Genomic DNA, 16,335 nt, shown 5'->3' with positions numbered 1-16,335 from the left:
GAATCGAAGCAAGCGCGGGCGAGAGATCGCGATCGACGAATGACGATGCCTCGGTATACTCACCATGAATAATTCACGATTCGTCTTGACCAGATGCAGAAGACAGTCGTGAGCGGCTTTGTTTTCCGACAATTCTCGCTGGTCGGGGATACCCACAGTCTTCCGCCTACGTGGCGACACGCTACTCGACCTGTTGGTCACGTTCGTGTTGCTATGGTTGAAATGGAACAAGCTCGGCGCTAGACACACTGCCAGATTCGAGGCTGTCATCTGGTTGTAGACCGAGTTGCTAGCGACATGGTTGAGGAAGTCGAGCAGAGTCTCTAGCGCCTCGCGGTGCTCGTCCTGAAGCAGCAATAAGACACACTGCACGGCATCGGGTCGCAACTCCGCTGGTACATCTGTAAGAAGAATCGATTCATTGAGAAATCACATTTCTTTCTTCGCGTGACCTAAAGTAAAAAACGAGCAAGCAAAAATCGAACTTACGTTGAAAGATGGCGATAAACGTCTCTGAGAGTTTGTTCGTCAACAGAGCCTCCGGCAATTCCCTGAAATACTGTTTGACAAGATCGGCGATGTCATACGCTTGATGCCCGTCGAAATTAATGTTGTCTCCCTGGGTCTCCGTCATGACCTTTAGCTTCTGTATCCTCGACTTGACGCCGCTCTTTCTGAAGATGCCCACCTGGTCCAGTGCATTGGCTCTCAACCACCTTAGAGCGATCTGGATGCACTTAGGTAAAGCTTGACCGGTTCTCTGTAGAGACAACAAGAGCGGCACTCCGAAAACGGTCTTGTCCTTGTAATCGGGCGTCTTGATCTTCCTGATAAACTTCGGGAGTTCCCAGTTCCATCCAGTACGGTGAGTCGGACAATATCGTTCCATGCATGCCGTGAGCTTCAACAACGCCAGTTTCCTCAGGACCAAAAGCTGCCCGCAGGACATGGAAGCCATCGCTCTAGGACACAGCGGGTCCAAGGGTTCGGGATACAGCGATCCCCTTTGGAAGCTGTGCCACCTGACGACGGTGCCCTTGTGCCTAGGTGATTCCTCTTCCTGATCGGAGTCCCTGCTGGCCATGGTGGAACCGCTCTCCTGACTGCCGGCCAGTTCCGAGCTCCTGGACCTGGACTTCTCCCGATAGACCGTCACATCCTTGTTCAGATATTTGCCAGCGTCCTTGTACTCATCGCGATGTCGGAAGCTCTTATGCAGCTTCTCCTCCCGCTTCAAGGATGTCACCTTGTCCTCTTTGTCCTGGACGAGTTTGTCGCGATACCTCTGCGACTCCTTGCCGAGATTCAGACTGCCGCCGCGAGTGGTGATCACCGCGTTCTTCGCCGGCGAGTCCTTGGAGCTCTGAGGATGCGCGTTCACGAACTCCAGCACCTTGGCATGGTTGCTGTTGGCATCGCAGAAGTATCGGTGCCGCCAATTGGTCGGCTGACATTCGGAATCGCTCAGCGTGCCCTGATCCTCTCTTCCGCGATGCAGGAATCGGCGGGCGCGATTCATCTTCGTGCGGATCGGCGTCGGTGTTGGTCCACCACCCTGCGAGCCGTCCGAACAGTAGCTGGACGAGTCGTCGCCGAAGGGGCTGGGCGCATTCGCCAGGGGCGACGGCGGCAGATGATAGGGAGTGGCCGGCAAGGTCATCGGTGAACCGGGAATCTGATTAGGCGAGACCGACAAGAGATCGTTGAAGGCCACCGGCGCCGGTCCCGTGGGCGACACGTCCACGCAGTTCAGTTCCTTCATTTTCTGCTGCATAGACATCACGTCGAGCACCTGAGGCCCGCTGATCACCACTCCGTCGCGATTCTGACGCTTTCGTCGTCGCGACTTCAGGGACTCCACGCGTCTCAGGAAAGCCTTGGCGCCGTCTCGCAGCCTCTCTGACCCGGATCTGCGAAATCGTTGACCCATCTCGTCGGGAGCAGTACCCGGTGGCAGGCTACCGTATCGCAGATTCTCCAGCATAGTGTCCTCTGCCTCTTCGGCCTCTAGACGATCCTCGAGGAAATCCTCCTCGGACGCGGCGTTTTGTCCGGCAATCGCCTGCAGCCTCTCCACGTTCGCCTGCGTGACGTCGACTATGCGAGACCAACGTCTCGTCTTCTTCTCGAAGGTCCAGTTCTCGCTCAAGGCGCACTGCGTGTCCTCGTCAGATTCGTCACCACCACCACCACCACCACCACCACCACCACTGCCCTGTAACCGAAAGTGACGACATTTTTTAAATTAAAATATAACGCTACAATTAAACGTATAATTAATTGTTTTGTTTTTCAATAATAAATAGCAATAATCCCCTTTCTAAAAAAGACATGCTAAGTCAATTCTTGCAAGTATTGGTGTCTGACAGAAATCAGCTGATTATAGCGTTAATTTTGCTAATTGAATTTTAAAATAAAAATGTTATAAAAATTAAAATTATAATACATTTAAAATAATATGTTATAATACTTTAAAATCAATTAATATTTTTGACAATTATCAGCTGATTTCTATATCAAAAAATATTAATCACTGATAAGATACTATAGCATATTATTTACAACATATCACTATTGTAATATTTTTACTGTAAAATTTAATTAGCAAATCAACGCTTTATTAATATTTTTTGACAAGAAATCAGCTGATTAAAGCGTTAATTTACCAATTAAAGTTTAAAATAATAATGTGTTAAAAATTAAAATAATAATATGTTTGAAATAATATGTTATAGTTCTTTAAATTCGATTAATATTTTTGACAGTAATCAGCTGATTTCTGTCAAAAAAATTATTCGACTTTAAAGTATTGTAACATATTATTTACAACATTATTATTTTAATTCTGATAACATATTTTTATTTTAAAATAAAATTAGCAAATTAACGCTTTAATCAGCTGATTTCTGTCAAAAAATATTAATCAAGTTTAAATAAACTTTATATTATTTTATTTTAAATATCAGTCTTTTTAATATAAAATCGTGTAGAATGGTGCGCGCTTGTGTTGTTCTAGTCACAAAAAAAGTATAATAGTTATTATTCATTTTTTTTATTTAAACAAGATAAATTTTTTTCTTCAAGGATAAAATATGATTAATTTTAAGAATTAATTTATTAGTTTTGAGCGTTGTTTAGCGTCAAATTTAATTGACTAAATAGGTAACAGAATCATAAATTATGATTACATCTTTATCTATAGATAGCCGTATCCTTATTGACCCAAATTTTCAGGCAAAAACTTGACGTGCCAAGCCATGATTCACCAGTCTGAATCACTATCCGGATCCAGATTCATCTGGATCCGGCTATTCGATTCGGATGGAAATTTTATTCGCACGTACGGTTTTGGCGAGTCGCAAGAGAAGAGGCCATTTATTTCGTGGTCAGGATAATCCTCACGTCGCGTGCAAGGTGCAAGTAACGAGAAACGACGAGTAACGATATATATAAACTGACCGGTCGACGCTTTTTAATTCGTAAAAAAAAACCTCGGCATTCCTTCCGCGGGATTAACAGTGGACTAACAAAGTGACTCGAAAAGGAGTATGTGTGACTAACGTTGTCCGAATACGAACATCGTGAAACGTAACGCGAGATTAACGATCCTCGGTCGGATGTTTAACGTACGACAGGGCGCTTCGTAATCAATTTGTAGCGACGAATTGACCATCGCCGCTGTTGAAGGAACAGAAAAACACAGAACGGATCGCGCCCCGTGAACTATAATTAATTGTAGAAAGTGTTCCGTGTGCGCCAGCCACTTTTACCGCTCGTAATCGGCGATGGGGTCTTAAGGTCATAAGTCAAGCATTTCCTGCTGCCTTCGGTGGTAACAGAGAGAAAAACAAAATTACCGGCTCGATAACCGCGAGGTCATCGGCTGGCGTAATAATAATTAAGCAAAGGAGACCAACAGATCAAGAAACTCGACATTTTTTTTTTTCCATCGTAAGTCGCAGTCACATATTATTATTTTAATATTTAACTTGCAAATTAACGCTTTATTAATATTTTTTGAGAGAAATCAGCTGATTAAAGCGTTAATTTGCTAATTAAATTTTAAAATAATAGTAATATATTTGAAATAATATGTTATTATAGTTCTTTAAACTCGATTAATATTTTTTGACAGTTATCAGCTGATTTCTATCAAAAAATATTAATCGAGTTTAAACAAACTTTATATTACTTTCTTTTTAAATATCATTCTATTTTATTTTTAAAACAGAAGAATAATGCGCGCGTAGCACTTGTGTTATTCTAATGATCAATAAATTAAATATGGCACATAGTTATATCTCGTTGATTAAATACCTATTAAAAGAAGAAACTTCTTAAATTTCTATGCCAAAATAGTTGTGTTTTAACTATGTTTCTTAGATTACACATTTTATTATACCCTTTAAAATTTATAACTGATTAATATATACTGACTTGTATCATAACATTATACCACATTCAACAGCTCGTCTCTGATGAAGTAATACGACCGGAGCGTATGTTCCTAATTCATCTCGAAGAAACTTCCAAGCAGACGCACAATCATTTCGGCTCCATTCGGAGGGAACGATCTCGCGCTTTTATCGTCGCGGTAAATTCCGTTTTATAGGAATAACGCGGCGCGCGTCCCCAGGGCAAAGATACGATTACACGTATCGTAAAAAATAATTTACTGGAACGATCGTAGCACTGAGTGCTGGTGCTCGAAATGGGTTTACGGCCTTCGCCTTCGTGGACGAGAGGTAAAAGAGAAACGAGAGAGATCTCGTCTTTTCTTTCGCGATTCTTCTCTCTCGCTCCTCTTTTCCTCGTTCGATTACGCGATAATAATGAATCGGAGCATTTCTCCCCCGGGGATGTGGGCCACGGATAAAAATATACACGCGCAATGGATATCAGCCGGGAAATAAGAGGAAAAAGCGTGGGCGCGCCAGAAAATAGATCATTAGGATTTCCAAGTGCATTTCGCACATGAAACGTGATGTTGGCCTGATGCTGCAGGCAGGCAGGGCTTTCGAAACCCTTCCGTCGAAGCGACGGAAATAAAATCGACCGGATGACGACGGCGACGACGACCTCGGTGACAAGCGTCGTCTTTGATGAGGAATCGCGAGACGAGGTTCACGTCGATGTAAGGCGAGGAATTGCGAGACTATTTTGGCGCCTCTAATTATTCCTTCCGGTGGCCCTGCGGTTTATAAATAAAATATTTCCTTCGGAAATATGTACATTCATCGAAGAAATCATTAGCGACTTCATTATTGTATGTAATTAATACAGCGTGATTTATTTAAGAATAATTGGAAATAAAAAGTAGGAAGAAATGCACTCCTCGTTAATTGAGTACGCTATATTTACAACACATGGCTCTCTTTTATCTTCATTATTTTATTTTAAAATAATTGTAATTGTAATTGTTTTTGTTCCTTATTATTATTACTATTCGAAACCTTTTGAATAAAGAGGAAGAAAAAAAGAGGGTGTGAAGAGAGAAATTTCACTCGCGATGACATCAATATGTCGACGCTTTAAGAAGTTATTTAATTTTCTTTAGAAATCAAGTCGCGTTTTTTTTCTTTTTCGCACATTGTGCATTCGTAACGCTCCGATAAAAATCTGATGGGGAGCGAGAGATTCAAAATGTGACCTCTTCTGGGTGAGAAGTGGTCCCGATGGTGCCACCGTGCAAACCGTGTGTGAGATGTTGCGCGGTGAAACCAGGTCCATTGTCATGTAGCGAGGATCACATGAGGTCACACGTGTGTACATATATACATACACATATACTCTCACGACGTCGATCGATGTATGTGCCCACGTGGGAACAACAAAGGCGTCAAGTTTCGTAACGAGAAGCGATGTCGGTCCCATTGTTAGAAAGCCAACTGTCTTCGGCGCACGAAAAGACGCCTATTTCGGCTTAGTCACCTTATGGGGGCTCGACGAGATATATACTATGTAGTCACAGAGGTCACCGTGTCGTTTCTCTTCCCTCGATAACGAGGGAAGCGAAAGTAACGAGAGCAATAAGACGGTGAAACGAAAAGCTTTCGGATGCTGGTAATGATTTTCCGGGCCAAAGTAAACCTTGAAGAAGAATAAATCTCATCTTCGCGCGTTCGTGACGTAAATTGTAATAAATATTTAGCGTCTACAAAATAAAATTTATTTTATACAGATATAACTTTAAATTGTTTATAAATTTATAAATTACATTTTTGTGTATGTAAAAAAAAACTTATATAGATTCATTAGACGTTCAATATTTGTTAAAAATTATACGTATACTCGACGATTTTTATCTCACGTCATATTCCTAGAGGTTTCCTCTATATTTCATCAGATATTATGCAAGCATCACGTCGATGAAGAGCGAAAATCCTACGAGCCAATAACGAAGGCTGCATTTACGTCGCGATAGACATCCTCTCCGACATCATCCTGTCGGAGGAGGATGAACCTTTCGTAATGCATCGCGCGCGCCGGACATCGGCAGATCGGTTCTCTCTATTTCTTTCAAAGATTCTCTCCCTTTCTCTCTCGAAGACGCATAAGTTTCGCGCGATTACCATCCGCTCGGGACTTACGCCATTCGCTCGCTCGTATGCACGTATCCGCGTTTCCGTTCCGGCGTGTTACTGCGAGAGACGTGACGATACCCCCATACGTGAGTTATTTCCGCGCAGCATTCAACGAGCCGTGTCGCCCCGCGTGTGCATGACCGACGTCACTTCCGTCTAAGCAGGTTGAACAAACCTCCGCCCGTTGTTTTTCACGAAGGTCCGAGACGCACGCGTGAATATATATATTTGAATTGGAACTTGTTGAGTAAGAGGGATTTCAGCTGAACCAAAATAATAAATAGAGTTAATTTTATATACTAAAAATAATAATAATTTGGAGACAGATATATATAAATTGTAGTTGAAATGCTGTATCTCACAATCAGGCACCCTTTAATGAACTGACGTGGTGAATACGTAGTGATATTAATTTAATTTACGACGCCCGCATGTCAGATAAAAAGGAGCCTGTTGCGGCAAGAAATTTCAAGCATTGTTGCTTTCATAAAATTAATATCCACTTTAAGCTAGTTAATTAGCTACCCACCTTGAAACAAAACTTTTAATTAGCTACCCACATGTCGCTTATCGTGCTTTAAACATAATTGTGAAACATGAAACTTAATAAATATATGGGTAAATGACTTCTAACTGTTTCTGTAAACGAGAGAATAAAGGGTTGATTGGATCATCAATATTATGACTCCGTCATTTTATTATTATAATAGTTTTTATAGTATGCAAAAACTTAAATTTGTATCGTGGTGAATTCACTAGTAAATTCTGAAAGAAATATAGAGCCAAAGAAATTTCATTTTTAAGTATTAAATGTATAAGTGTTAATTAAAATGGGAATTTTTTTTATATAATATTAACAATTCCATGTAATAATTTTTGTACTTATGTTAATGTGGACGTTTGCAATTTTATTAAATCAATGATATGACTTATAGCGGTTTGAAGAAACAAGCCAGTTGTGCCACGAAAGAAGGAAATCGCGATGCCAGACGACGCTGAGCAAAAAGAGGTCGCGGCTACAAATTCAATGACGACCGGTTGATACGTTGCTAACCGCACATCTTATATATTCGATGTTTCGCTTGAAAGAAACGGCGAACCAGCACAACGGCGAACCCGTACAATTCTCGTGCTCATGTCACTGAATCGCGATTGTCAATGAAGAAATTCACGACGCTCCGAACTCTCTGGTCGCGATCGACGGAAATCTCTGGAATGCCGATCTCCTCTACTTCTTTTGCCGACGTCTCGTTCGCAAGCATACGACGATAACATACTTTCGAATCGAGAATTTTAACTCGCTGAATCGACAATGCTCATAAAAGATCGCCGGACCGTTTTTGCCCACGCAATCTATTCGCGTTCGATCTTCCAAGTCAAATTTCTCGAAATACGACAATCAAGAATGAAGAGCGTCAAAAATTGCTATATTTATTTCACAGTTCTATTTTGACAGCGTTTTATTTTTTTCACAGAATTCATAGTCGATCTAGTCTTTTAAAAAAAGATTTAATATCGTTCTCTTCCTCCCCATTGTGCGTGTTTCTTGTCCTGATTTTCTCTGTGATAATATACAATATAAATCTGAAAAATCAAAACTCTCTCGCACGAAGTTTTCCTCGAGTATATTTTACATTAAGTGAAAAGGCTGAGATATCTAAATTTAACGCCGATATGCAACACGAGCGGAGAATTTTTGTCGCGTACCACCCACGGTGAACGAAAGCGTTCGAAAATCTGGGTCATCGCTCTATGATGGTTCTAAATTTGGGCCGTACGACCACCGCGGTTCACCACCCGTATAGGAGCTTGCGGCCTACCGCGACCAGTGACACTCGATTTGCAGCGGCCTAACGAGTACGAATGGCCCGTCATTGTGCAAAACGTATATCACGAAATTCAATTAGCTTAACGTCAAAAAACTGCCGGCCAAGCAGGGGCCAGAAGGAATATTTATGCGTCATTCATCAGTAAAGGGTCTCTTCAATTCCAAAAGTTGAAGAAATAAATTATAATAAATAATAATATAGAGTTCTAAAAATAAAAATATAACAATCGCCGAAAGAGAGAGAGGGTAAGGAATAAAGAGAAGAGAGCTACATAGAAAAAAAAAAATTATTTTCAATGTCGACTTGATATCAAAATTACCTCTTAGTTGTTAACTAAATGCAAAATGCATAAAATTATGAATCTTATGTGATGGTGATTGGTGTTTTTTTTACAAAGTTTCCTTACGAATCCTCTCGCACGGTGATACTCGCGTCACGCCTCGCTAATTCCGACCGCCTCCATCGCCACCTCTCCCATCTCATCCCTTACTTCCGGTATCATTAACTAACGAGCGCTCGAGGGACGCACTAACGGTGAGTAAATCCTCGTTTGCGAGAACCAGCTCGCCGAGTCGGTCGATCGATCATTCCAATCGCGAGGAAGACATTAAGACAGCGTCCGTTTCAGCGATAATTCTTCGCCTCGTAGGAGTTTCTCCCGATGCACGCATATGTACTTTGTATAAATGGCACGCGGCTGCATCCGGTGCAACAGAGGCACTCGAGTCGGACCATTATTATACGTCTTGTGTTGTTGCGATTCTAGTTTCACTAGATTTTAAATAAATTAGCAAAATAAAATAAAATTCTCTCTCTAAGTAAAATCAAATTAAATAAAAAATAAATAAATAAAGATTCTCTCTTTTTGTACTAACTTTACTAATAAAAACGGTCTATCTAATAAGAATATACACGATTATAATTATTATAATCATTATAATTATTGTTAATTTATTACAGATCACACGAACATAAGTATTCAGGTTTCTGAAATTTGACAAATGAGATTTTAATTGTATTAGTGTGTAGCAAAATTATTACAAGTCTAGCGGACTGAGCAGATTCCGACTTGAATGTCCCTACGTTGAGTATACGACCTCGAAGGAACGTCGTTGCCACGCCAAGGCTTCGCGTACGACGACGACGCCGCGCTGTCTGGCTGTCGGTCGTTTCTCTCCTGACGCTTCTTCTCTCTTGACTCTCTCGCGAGAGAGAAATCATCTCGCGCAGCATCCCGCTCTCGCGTCCCTTTGCCTCGAGGCGATACGTGACACTTGTTTAACGCGCGTGACGTGTCCACGATCCACTGGAGACCACGTGTGTATTTTTTATAGATATGTATGTGTAATTAAATATTTCCGAAGGAAGATATAAAAACGGGGAAAACCGACCGCGGTTTTTTATTATTATTCATCATCATCGAAGTATCTCACTTATAAGACGTTCTCTAGGATAGAGATTTGCAGAACGCAAAACGCAGTGTAAAGAAAACCATAAGATTTATGATTGAATTTCACACACACACACACACACAACGTGAAAGTAATCTTACTGCCTAAGTTGAGGAAAAAAAAAAAAAGACAAACGCAAAACATATTTAATAAAAACAGGTCATGATTATGAATTAAGTCTGAAATACTAAATCAAGTTCGAAAAATTTTCCAATGACACATATTAAAGAAAATTAATTTTTACCTCTATTAATTGATAAACTTAACGAGAACTTGATGACTTTTTAATATCTCTCTCCGCTACGAATCGCAGCAGACTTTGTGCTTCGACTTAACTTTCAAAACTTTAATATTGCGATTGCTTTTCAATCCGACATGGATACGTTGATCGCATTTAAGTGGACATGGCGCTATGCAACGGTTTTGCGCGACAGTTGGTTGATTTAAGCGAGCGCAAACGGTATCACCGTCTTCATCATCCCGGTGCGACTTACGCTAATTGGCGTCTGAACGGTCCGATGGAAATTTATGGTAATACGTCAGCCGGCTCTTGGTCGGCTTGGTACCTAACTGCAACGCGTGTAAATAAAGCACCGGGATTTGATAGCGCGACTGTCATCATCGTCGTGAATGAGTGCGCTTCGAATACTAGGTAAGAATCTCTCAACACACCTGGGAAATGGAGCCTGGTTAGAATTATTCCAATTCCCATTTCTAGCTGACAGCCCGGAGAACGGAATAAGTCTGCGATTTTTATTTCGTCATTATATATAAATACAGCGAACGGGATGATCGAACGGTAGCAAAAGAGTACACGACAGCTGGTATTATTTTTTTAAACGTTTTTAAAATTCTCGGCAAACGCCATATGGGTAGGTACCGTTACGCCTGCGAATTACAAGGAACCTAGTTAAAGTTGGGACAATCCGATAGCTTTTTTCTAGACGAATGACGACTTGTGAGGCAGGTGCATCGTGCAACTGGTGGTCCATTAAAAACTAGATCCGCGTCTTGGCAAACGGATCGTTATAACGGTGCGGCATAGAAATGGGCGTGTTATATGCACGAGCGTATGACAAGCGGACATTTATTTCGCGCTAATGATCGTTTCCTGTCGATTGTACGATTTCTACGGTATGCCACCTTATAGAAATCGCGCGCGTCGATCGCCAGATAAGGCTCCCGGGTCAGGAGGGATCTTTCTCTCTCTCGTGGTCTCGCCGAGCGACATCCCGCTCGAATGTCGATCCAAGGATATGTACTTTCTATACGTACCTAACGCATTCGCAGAAGAAATGACACGCTTTCGGCGCGATTCCGACGAATCCAGCCGCGTTAATTACCGAGCACGGGCAATTTTCTCTCACGCGACATGTAGTACAAGTAGGTACGTCAAGCATGAGTCGAGCGGTTGAAACTGGATTAATTTGCGAGAGATAAGAACGCGAAACTTGTTAACATCTTGGCGATGGCACGAAAGGCGAGCCGCTAGAGAGAAACATGTATCGATATAAATTTATAACGCATTCGCGTTTACGAATAAAAATATGATTCTTTCAAATATCGTCTGTATATCCGTTCGTATTCATTTTTTTTCATAGAAATTGAAGCGATTTGAGACCAATTCGTTCTTTTAATAAAAAAAATATCGAGATATTTATTATATTATTTGTATAAATTACAGAAACTCCAGGAATCTAGAGAAATAAGTGTCAAAAGGATGATAGATAATAAAACGTTTTAAGGGAAAATTGTATATATGCATTAATTAAAAAGATACTAGATTTGAAACTTTTTTTCACAAAACATTATCAGCAAAAATATAGATTCTAGATCAATTGTTGCTAAATAAAAATCAAAAAAAGTCTGGTGAACCTGACGTGTGGATGCTGCACATAAATGTTTGTTTGGCGAAACGTCGCGCACAAATAAGTGCATTTATGCACGATTTGCGCAGCACCGACAGTCGTGTCAGGGGAAAAAGTGCCTTACGGCAGAAACGTTGAAACAGGGGGAGCAAGCCGCGCATTCGTTCGCGTGAATTTATGGCAACCGGTTTGCGATCGACGGAGAAGGAATGTCGATTGTCGTCATCGTCGTGATCGTTTCTGTTGCCCCTGTCTCCAACAATCCGCGGTACTTTTCAAAGAGATCAGAGCCTCGGAAAAGCCGCGAATTTCGTCCCTCGACCCCTCGAGAGAGAGAATGCCAAGAAAACTAACAGTCACGATAAATCAATCGTGTCTATAGTAGAGCAATTTAAACGGTTCGTTGTTAACCTGCGACTCGCAATCATACACTCAAATATGCTAATATTGTCGTTCCTGTACAATGATATCGATTGCATAATGTTAGATAAATGAAAGGATTTATTCATTCATATATTGGAGTACTCTGCAAAATATTTTAATACGACACGAATAAATGTCATTGACAATTTCTCTTGCTTTTACTAAAGTAATAGATAATAAAACAATAATAAGATAAATTCAATATAATTATAAAATAAATATATAAAATCGAGAGAGCCATGTGTTTTCAGAAAAATGTATAAAGGGGGAGAAGCTAGGTAATATTATCTCGATGAAAATAAAACTAAAGAGTTGTCCTTAAACAACTGCTGCCGTCAAGTCACCCTCTGTCAGCGCAAAAAATTCCCGAGTGAGGATCACGCTATTATTATTATTATTGTTATTACCGTCGCGCCCTGTTCTCCGTTAACAGCGTGGCCACGATACGCAGGTGCAACCGTGCCGCGCAGTCTGCCAGAGCCAGGGAGGTTGCGTGTTACCGAACCAGTTTTCAGGTTTTACGCACCGGCGCGGCGAAGTCGACGCCGGCAAACCCGGGTGCGTATACATATAATTACATGCACCACCACTCCCTGCTGAACGCGTTCTGAATGCGAGAGCGTTCGGAAGGAGAGAAAAAGCATATCGCGTCGGAAAAAGAGAAAACTAGCGGAAAAGGGGCGGCGGATGCGCATACGTAAAAAGAGAAAAGACGAGGTAGATCAGAGAGATTGGAGAGATGAGAGAGAGAAGACGCAAAGGAAACTCGGACTCGAAACGGTTGAAAGAAAGCCAAGTGTGAAATGAGAAAATTATGCACGTATGTATAATATATGGATGGAAAAAGTTGAAATTGACAACAAAAAGAAGAGAAGTAGGATGTGCGTAAAGAGAAATTTTGCGGCGATATACGAAGGAAGACAAAAGTGAAATAGAAGGACGAAGAAAAACGACGCAAACCACGAAAAAAAAAAAAATCAAAGAGAAAAAAGAAGAAGAGGTAGTGGATAGAACATATTTTAATAACGACCATCCTGCCTGATTTAATTAATCCTTTGCCAATTTTAAATGAGTCGCTCGCGAAATCCCGCTCGGACTTTCCCTCCCATCTTTCGCCGAGAATATCCTCGGACTCGACTCCTCGACATGTCTGTATGCGTGTGCAACCACGTGTACATATGTATGTGTCACGGTAAAAGGCCACGTAAAACTGGCTACCGCTGGCAAATAATTACTCTCAGTTTGCTCGCTTTTGTATTCGCGATGATAGAACGTCGATGATACTCTTGTGTGTACTCTCTCACTCTCTTTCTCCTTTATCCTTTCCTTTTCATCAATGTCGAGAATTAGCGTACGTTCGTTTAACGTGATTACAATTTTCGTGTTCTCCGTAAACGCGAGTTAACAAGCCTGAGGCAATCAATTTAATTTGCCGCATTTTCTTAAAATTGAAAACTTATTTACAATATTAATATCGTATAAAAAATTATCGACGATATTAAATTTCGATAAAATAGAGAGTATAGATTAAATCATACAGATTTTACATAATTAACACGATTAAGAATTATATAGATTAAATTCAATCATTAGTATTCTTAAAATGTATCTTAATTAAATAATTATGATATCTCAATAAGGCTCTAATATATGATACCTTTTAAAAAACGTTACTTTTTTTTAGAATGTTCTTTAGAACTTGTTTTCTTTAATTGCTTCGCAAATACACTTATGCACGCAATGCCACAGCAAAAGTTATTTAAATTTAATTAGTATAATTATAATATAAAAATAATGTCCAGATTTAACAATTAGTTCGGGCAAATTACGCTTTTATTGCAAGACATACATGTAAAAGGCAGGCTCAAATCAGTTTAACACGACTCCCTGCGATAGATTCGGATCTTATGCATTCACTCTCTCTAAATGGCTCAATTTGTTGCCTTCCTCAGACGGCATAGTCGTTTAGTGCTCCGGGGAGGCAGTAATTTTCAAGAACCAGGTCGAAGTAGGGCACGAAAACGTGGTCGATTGGGCACGATAATACGACGGTCATTTAAATCGACCCAATTGCCGCAAATTGCCGGTATCGTTGATTCGACAAACACAGAGTACGTGAGAGATCTTATTTTCGGTGATTGCATGCGTGGAAAGCGAAAGCTTTTATTAATAACAATTATAGGGAGGGCCGAATGAAAACGATTCGAAACGTGTCCTCTTACGAAAGAGGAAAAAAAAAAAACGAAGCAGCGAAAGTCGTGCGAATGTCTACTACTCGTCTACACTCGTTGCTTTTTGCTTTACCAAATTAAGTTATGCGCCACACATGCGTATAAATTATTCCTATAAAACGCATCAGTCATTTCTCCACTTTCTCTTCCCCGCGAAAATACTCGACTGCGAAAGAGCTTCCTCTCCACGTTAAATCTTAAACTGACCCCACTGACGTGCACAATCTTAATGAAAATGCAAAATTCAAAGTCGTAATTAAAGTCGCTGTGTTTCGGAGCCTCGTGTTCTTTCCTCGAGACTTTGCGAGAGAAAAAAAGTTTTCTCATTGTATTCTTGGTGAAGAGAGATCAAAAAGTTTTTCAACGCGAGACTGAAGTTTATTTGCGTCAGAGTAGTAGCTGACGCCAAGGAAAATGCGGAAGACTATAACGTATCAGTTTATGCAATCGTGCGATCGTGATATTTTTACGCTGGATTACGTTGTCCTGGAACAAGGGGAACCTAGTCACCGACGTTCATTCACTCACACGGGCAATGTTATGTGTTCGCTTCCTCGTAATGATCAATTACAACCATTTCGCAAGGCACATATATCTGTGTGCCACGCAGAAACGATTTCCGCGAGAACTTCGACGACGCCGGAGGGCGCCGAGTATCAGCCTTTTGCTTTCGTAAGGCCTTCGATTCGGTGGAAGATCATTACATCTCATCACGGCCAGCTTTCACCCGGTAAACGCACACGTCGATCAATGCTTTCCATCCGGAGTGCAAGGTCGGTGTTTGCCGAAATTTCTTTCACGGCGCTTTCCGGCCAGATATTTTTTTTTTTTTAATATAGCGATACAAAAAGATGGAAATATCAGATACTTATCTTTGACTCGATATTAAGCATACTCTCTTTTATAATTGTTTAATAAAAAGTCAAAATGTCATACCTTAATTAATTGTCAATTGTCACTTCATTAATTAATCATCATTCCATTATCGCGGGAATAAGCTAGAGATAATTTTGGCGTTTGTAAACTAATCTTACCTAATGCGTTACGAGAACTGTGTAAGCATAATATTGCCTACATGACGAAGGTGAGAGCAATTTAGCAACCGCGGTCTAAAATAGGCGAATAAAATTACCTGGCTCGCGCGAGAGAATCAATGGGCCTTGGACGCGAACTAGGTCAATGCGATAATATAAAATAATAAGACGTAGGTAGAAAATAAACGAACTTGGCAATTTTCCTGAGTGACACTTTGCGCCGCAATATTTTCTCTACTCGCCGCTTTCGATTAATCTCAATTTATTTTGATCCCCGACATATCTTTCAACGCTTCATTAAAACGTCCTCGCGCGGTTGACTGAATTAAAATTTATACGCATTATATTCGATAAATCCTTTACGTTTTGTGGTTCTAAAATATTAGACTCTTTTAATGCAATTAAAAAATTTCCCTTCTGAAATTCTTTTCCTTATTTTACACTTCTTCATATATGTTTATTTTTTCATACTCTCGCACAAGGAAATATAATCTAAAAAATAATTTTTATATCAAGAATTTCAATATTTATATTTAGAGATTATATAGAATTTTATTATAAGATATATATTTTATTTTTCAGTAATTTTATATTTACAATAAAATATATACGCGCCCTATCACACTTAGTTTTTATTGTTATTTTTTTATCTCGACTTGATTACGTTCAAGAGAGCCCTTATATATAATTGTATTGTTTTCTTATAAGAATTTTTGCGCGTTTGAAAATCTTTATCCTTCGATATTAAAATCAGCTTTAAAGAAAATAATTTACGTTACGTCAGTTTCGTTCGATATAGGTACGAGGCAGCTATTCTTCGCTAAAAAAAGCAACGATCCGACACAACAGACGATCGTTCTAATCGACCACGCACGCAATTTCTCGCGAGTCACCGCGAGTTACAAATTTGGCAAG

The 16,335-nt window shown here is 40.3% G+C and overlaps 1 protein-coding gene across 2 annotated transcripts in view; it reads right to left on the bottom strand.

The window, feature by feature from the left end:
- Cv-c (RhoGTPase activating protein) overlaps positions 1-16,335 on the bottom strand; it is a 218,669-nt gene that overhangs the window by 4,134 nt on the left and 198,200 nt on the right. For both annotated transcript variants that reach the window (XM_083036275.1, XM_083036282.1), the window contains exons 11-12: positions 490-2,215; positions 64-401 (exon numbers count right to left, since the gene is read on the bottom strand). In XM_083036275.1, the coding sequence (XP_082892401.1) occupies positions 64-401; positions 490-2,215 (2,064 nt within the window). The remainder of the gene's footprint in view (positions 1-63; positions 402-489; positions 2,216-16,335) is intronic.

Source organism: Prenolepis imparis, unplaced genomic scaffold (assembly GCF_030444845.1).
Source record: "Prenolepis imparis isolate NDT839.2.m4 unplaced genomic scaffold, iyPreImpa1.0 SCAF_1, whole genome shotgun sequence".
Classification (NCBI taxonomy): Eukaryota; Metazoa; Arthropoda; class Insecta; order Hymenoptera; family Formicidae; genus Prenolepis; species Prenolepis imparis.
This window is presented reverse-complemented; position numbering and strand designations above follow the sequence as displayed.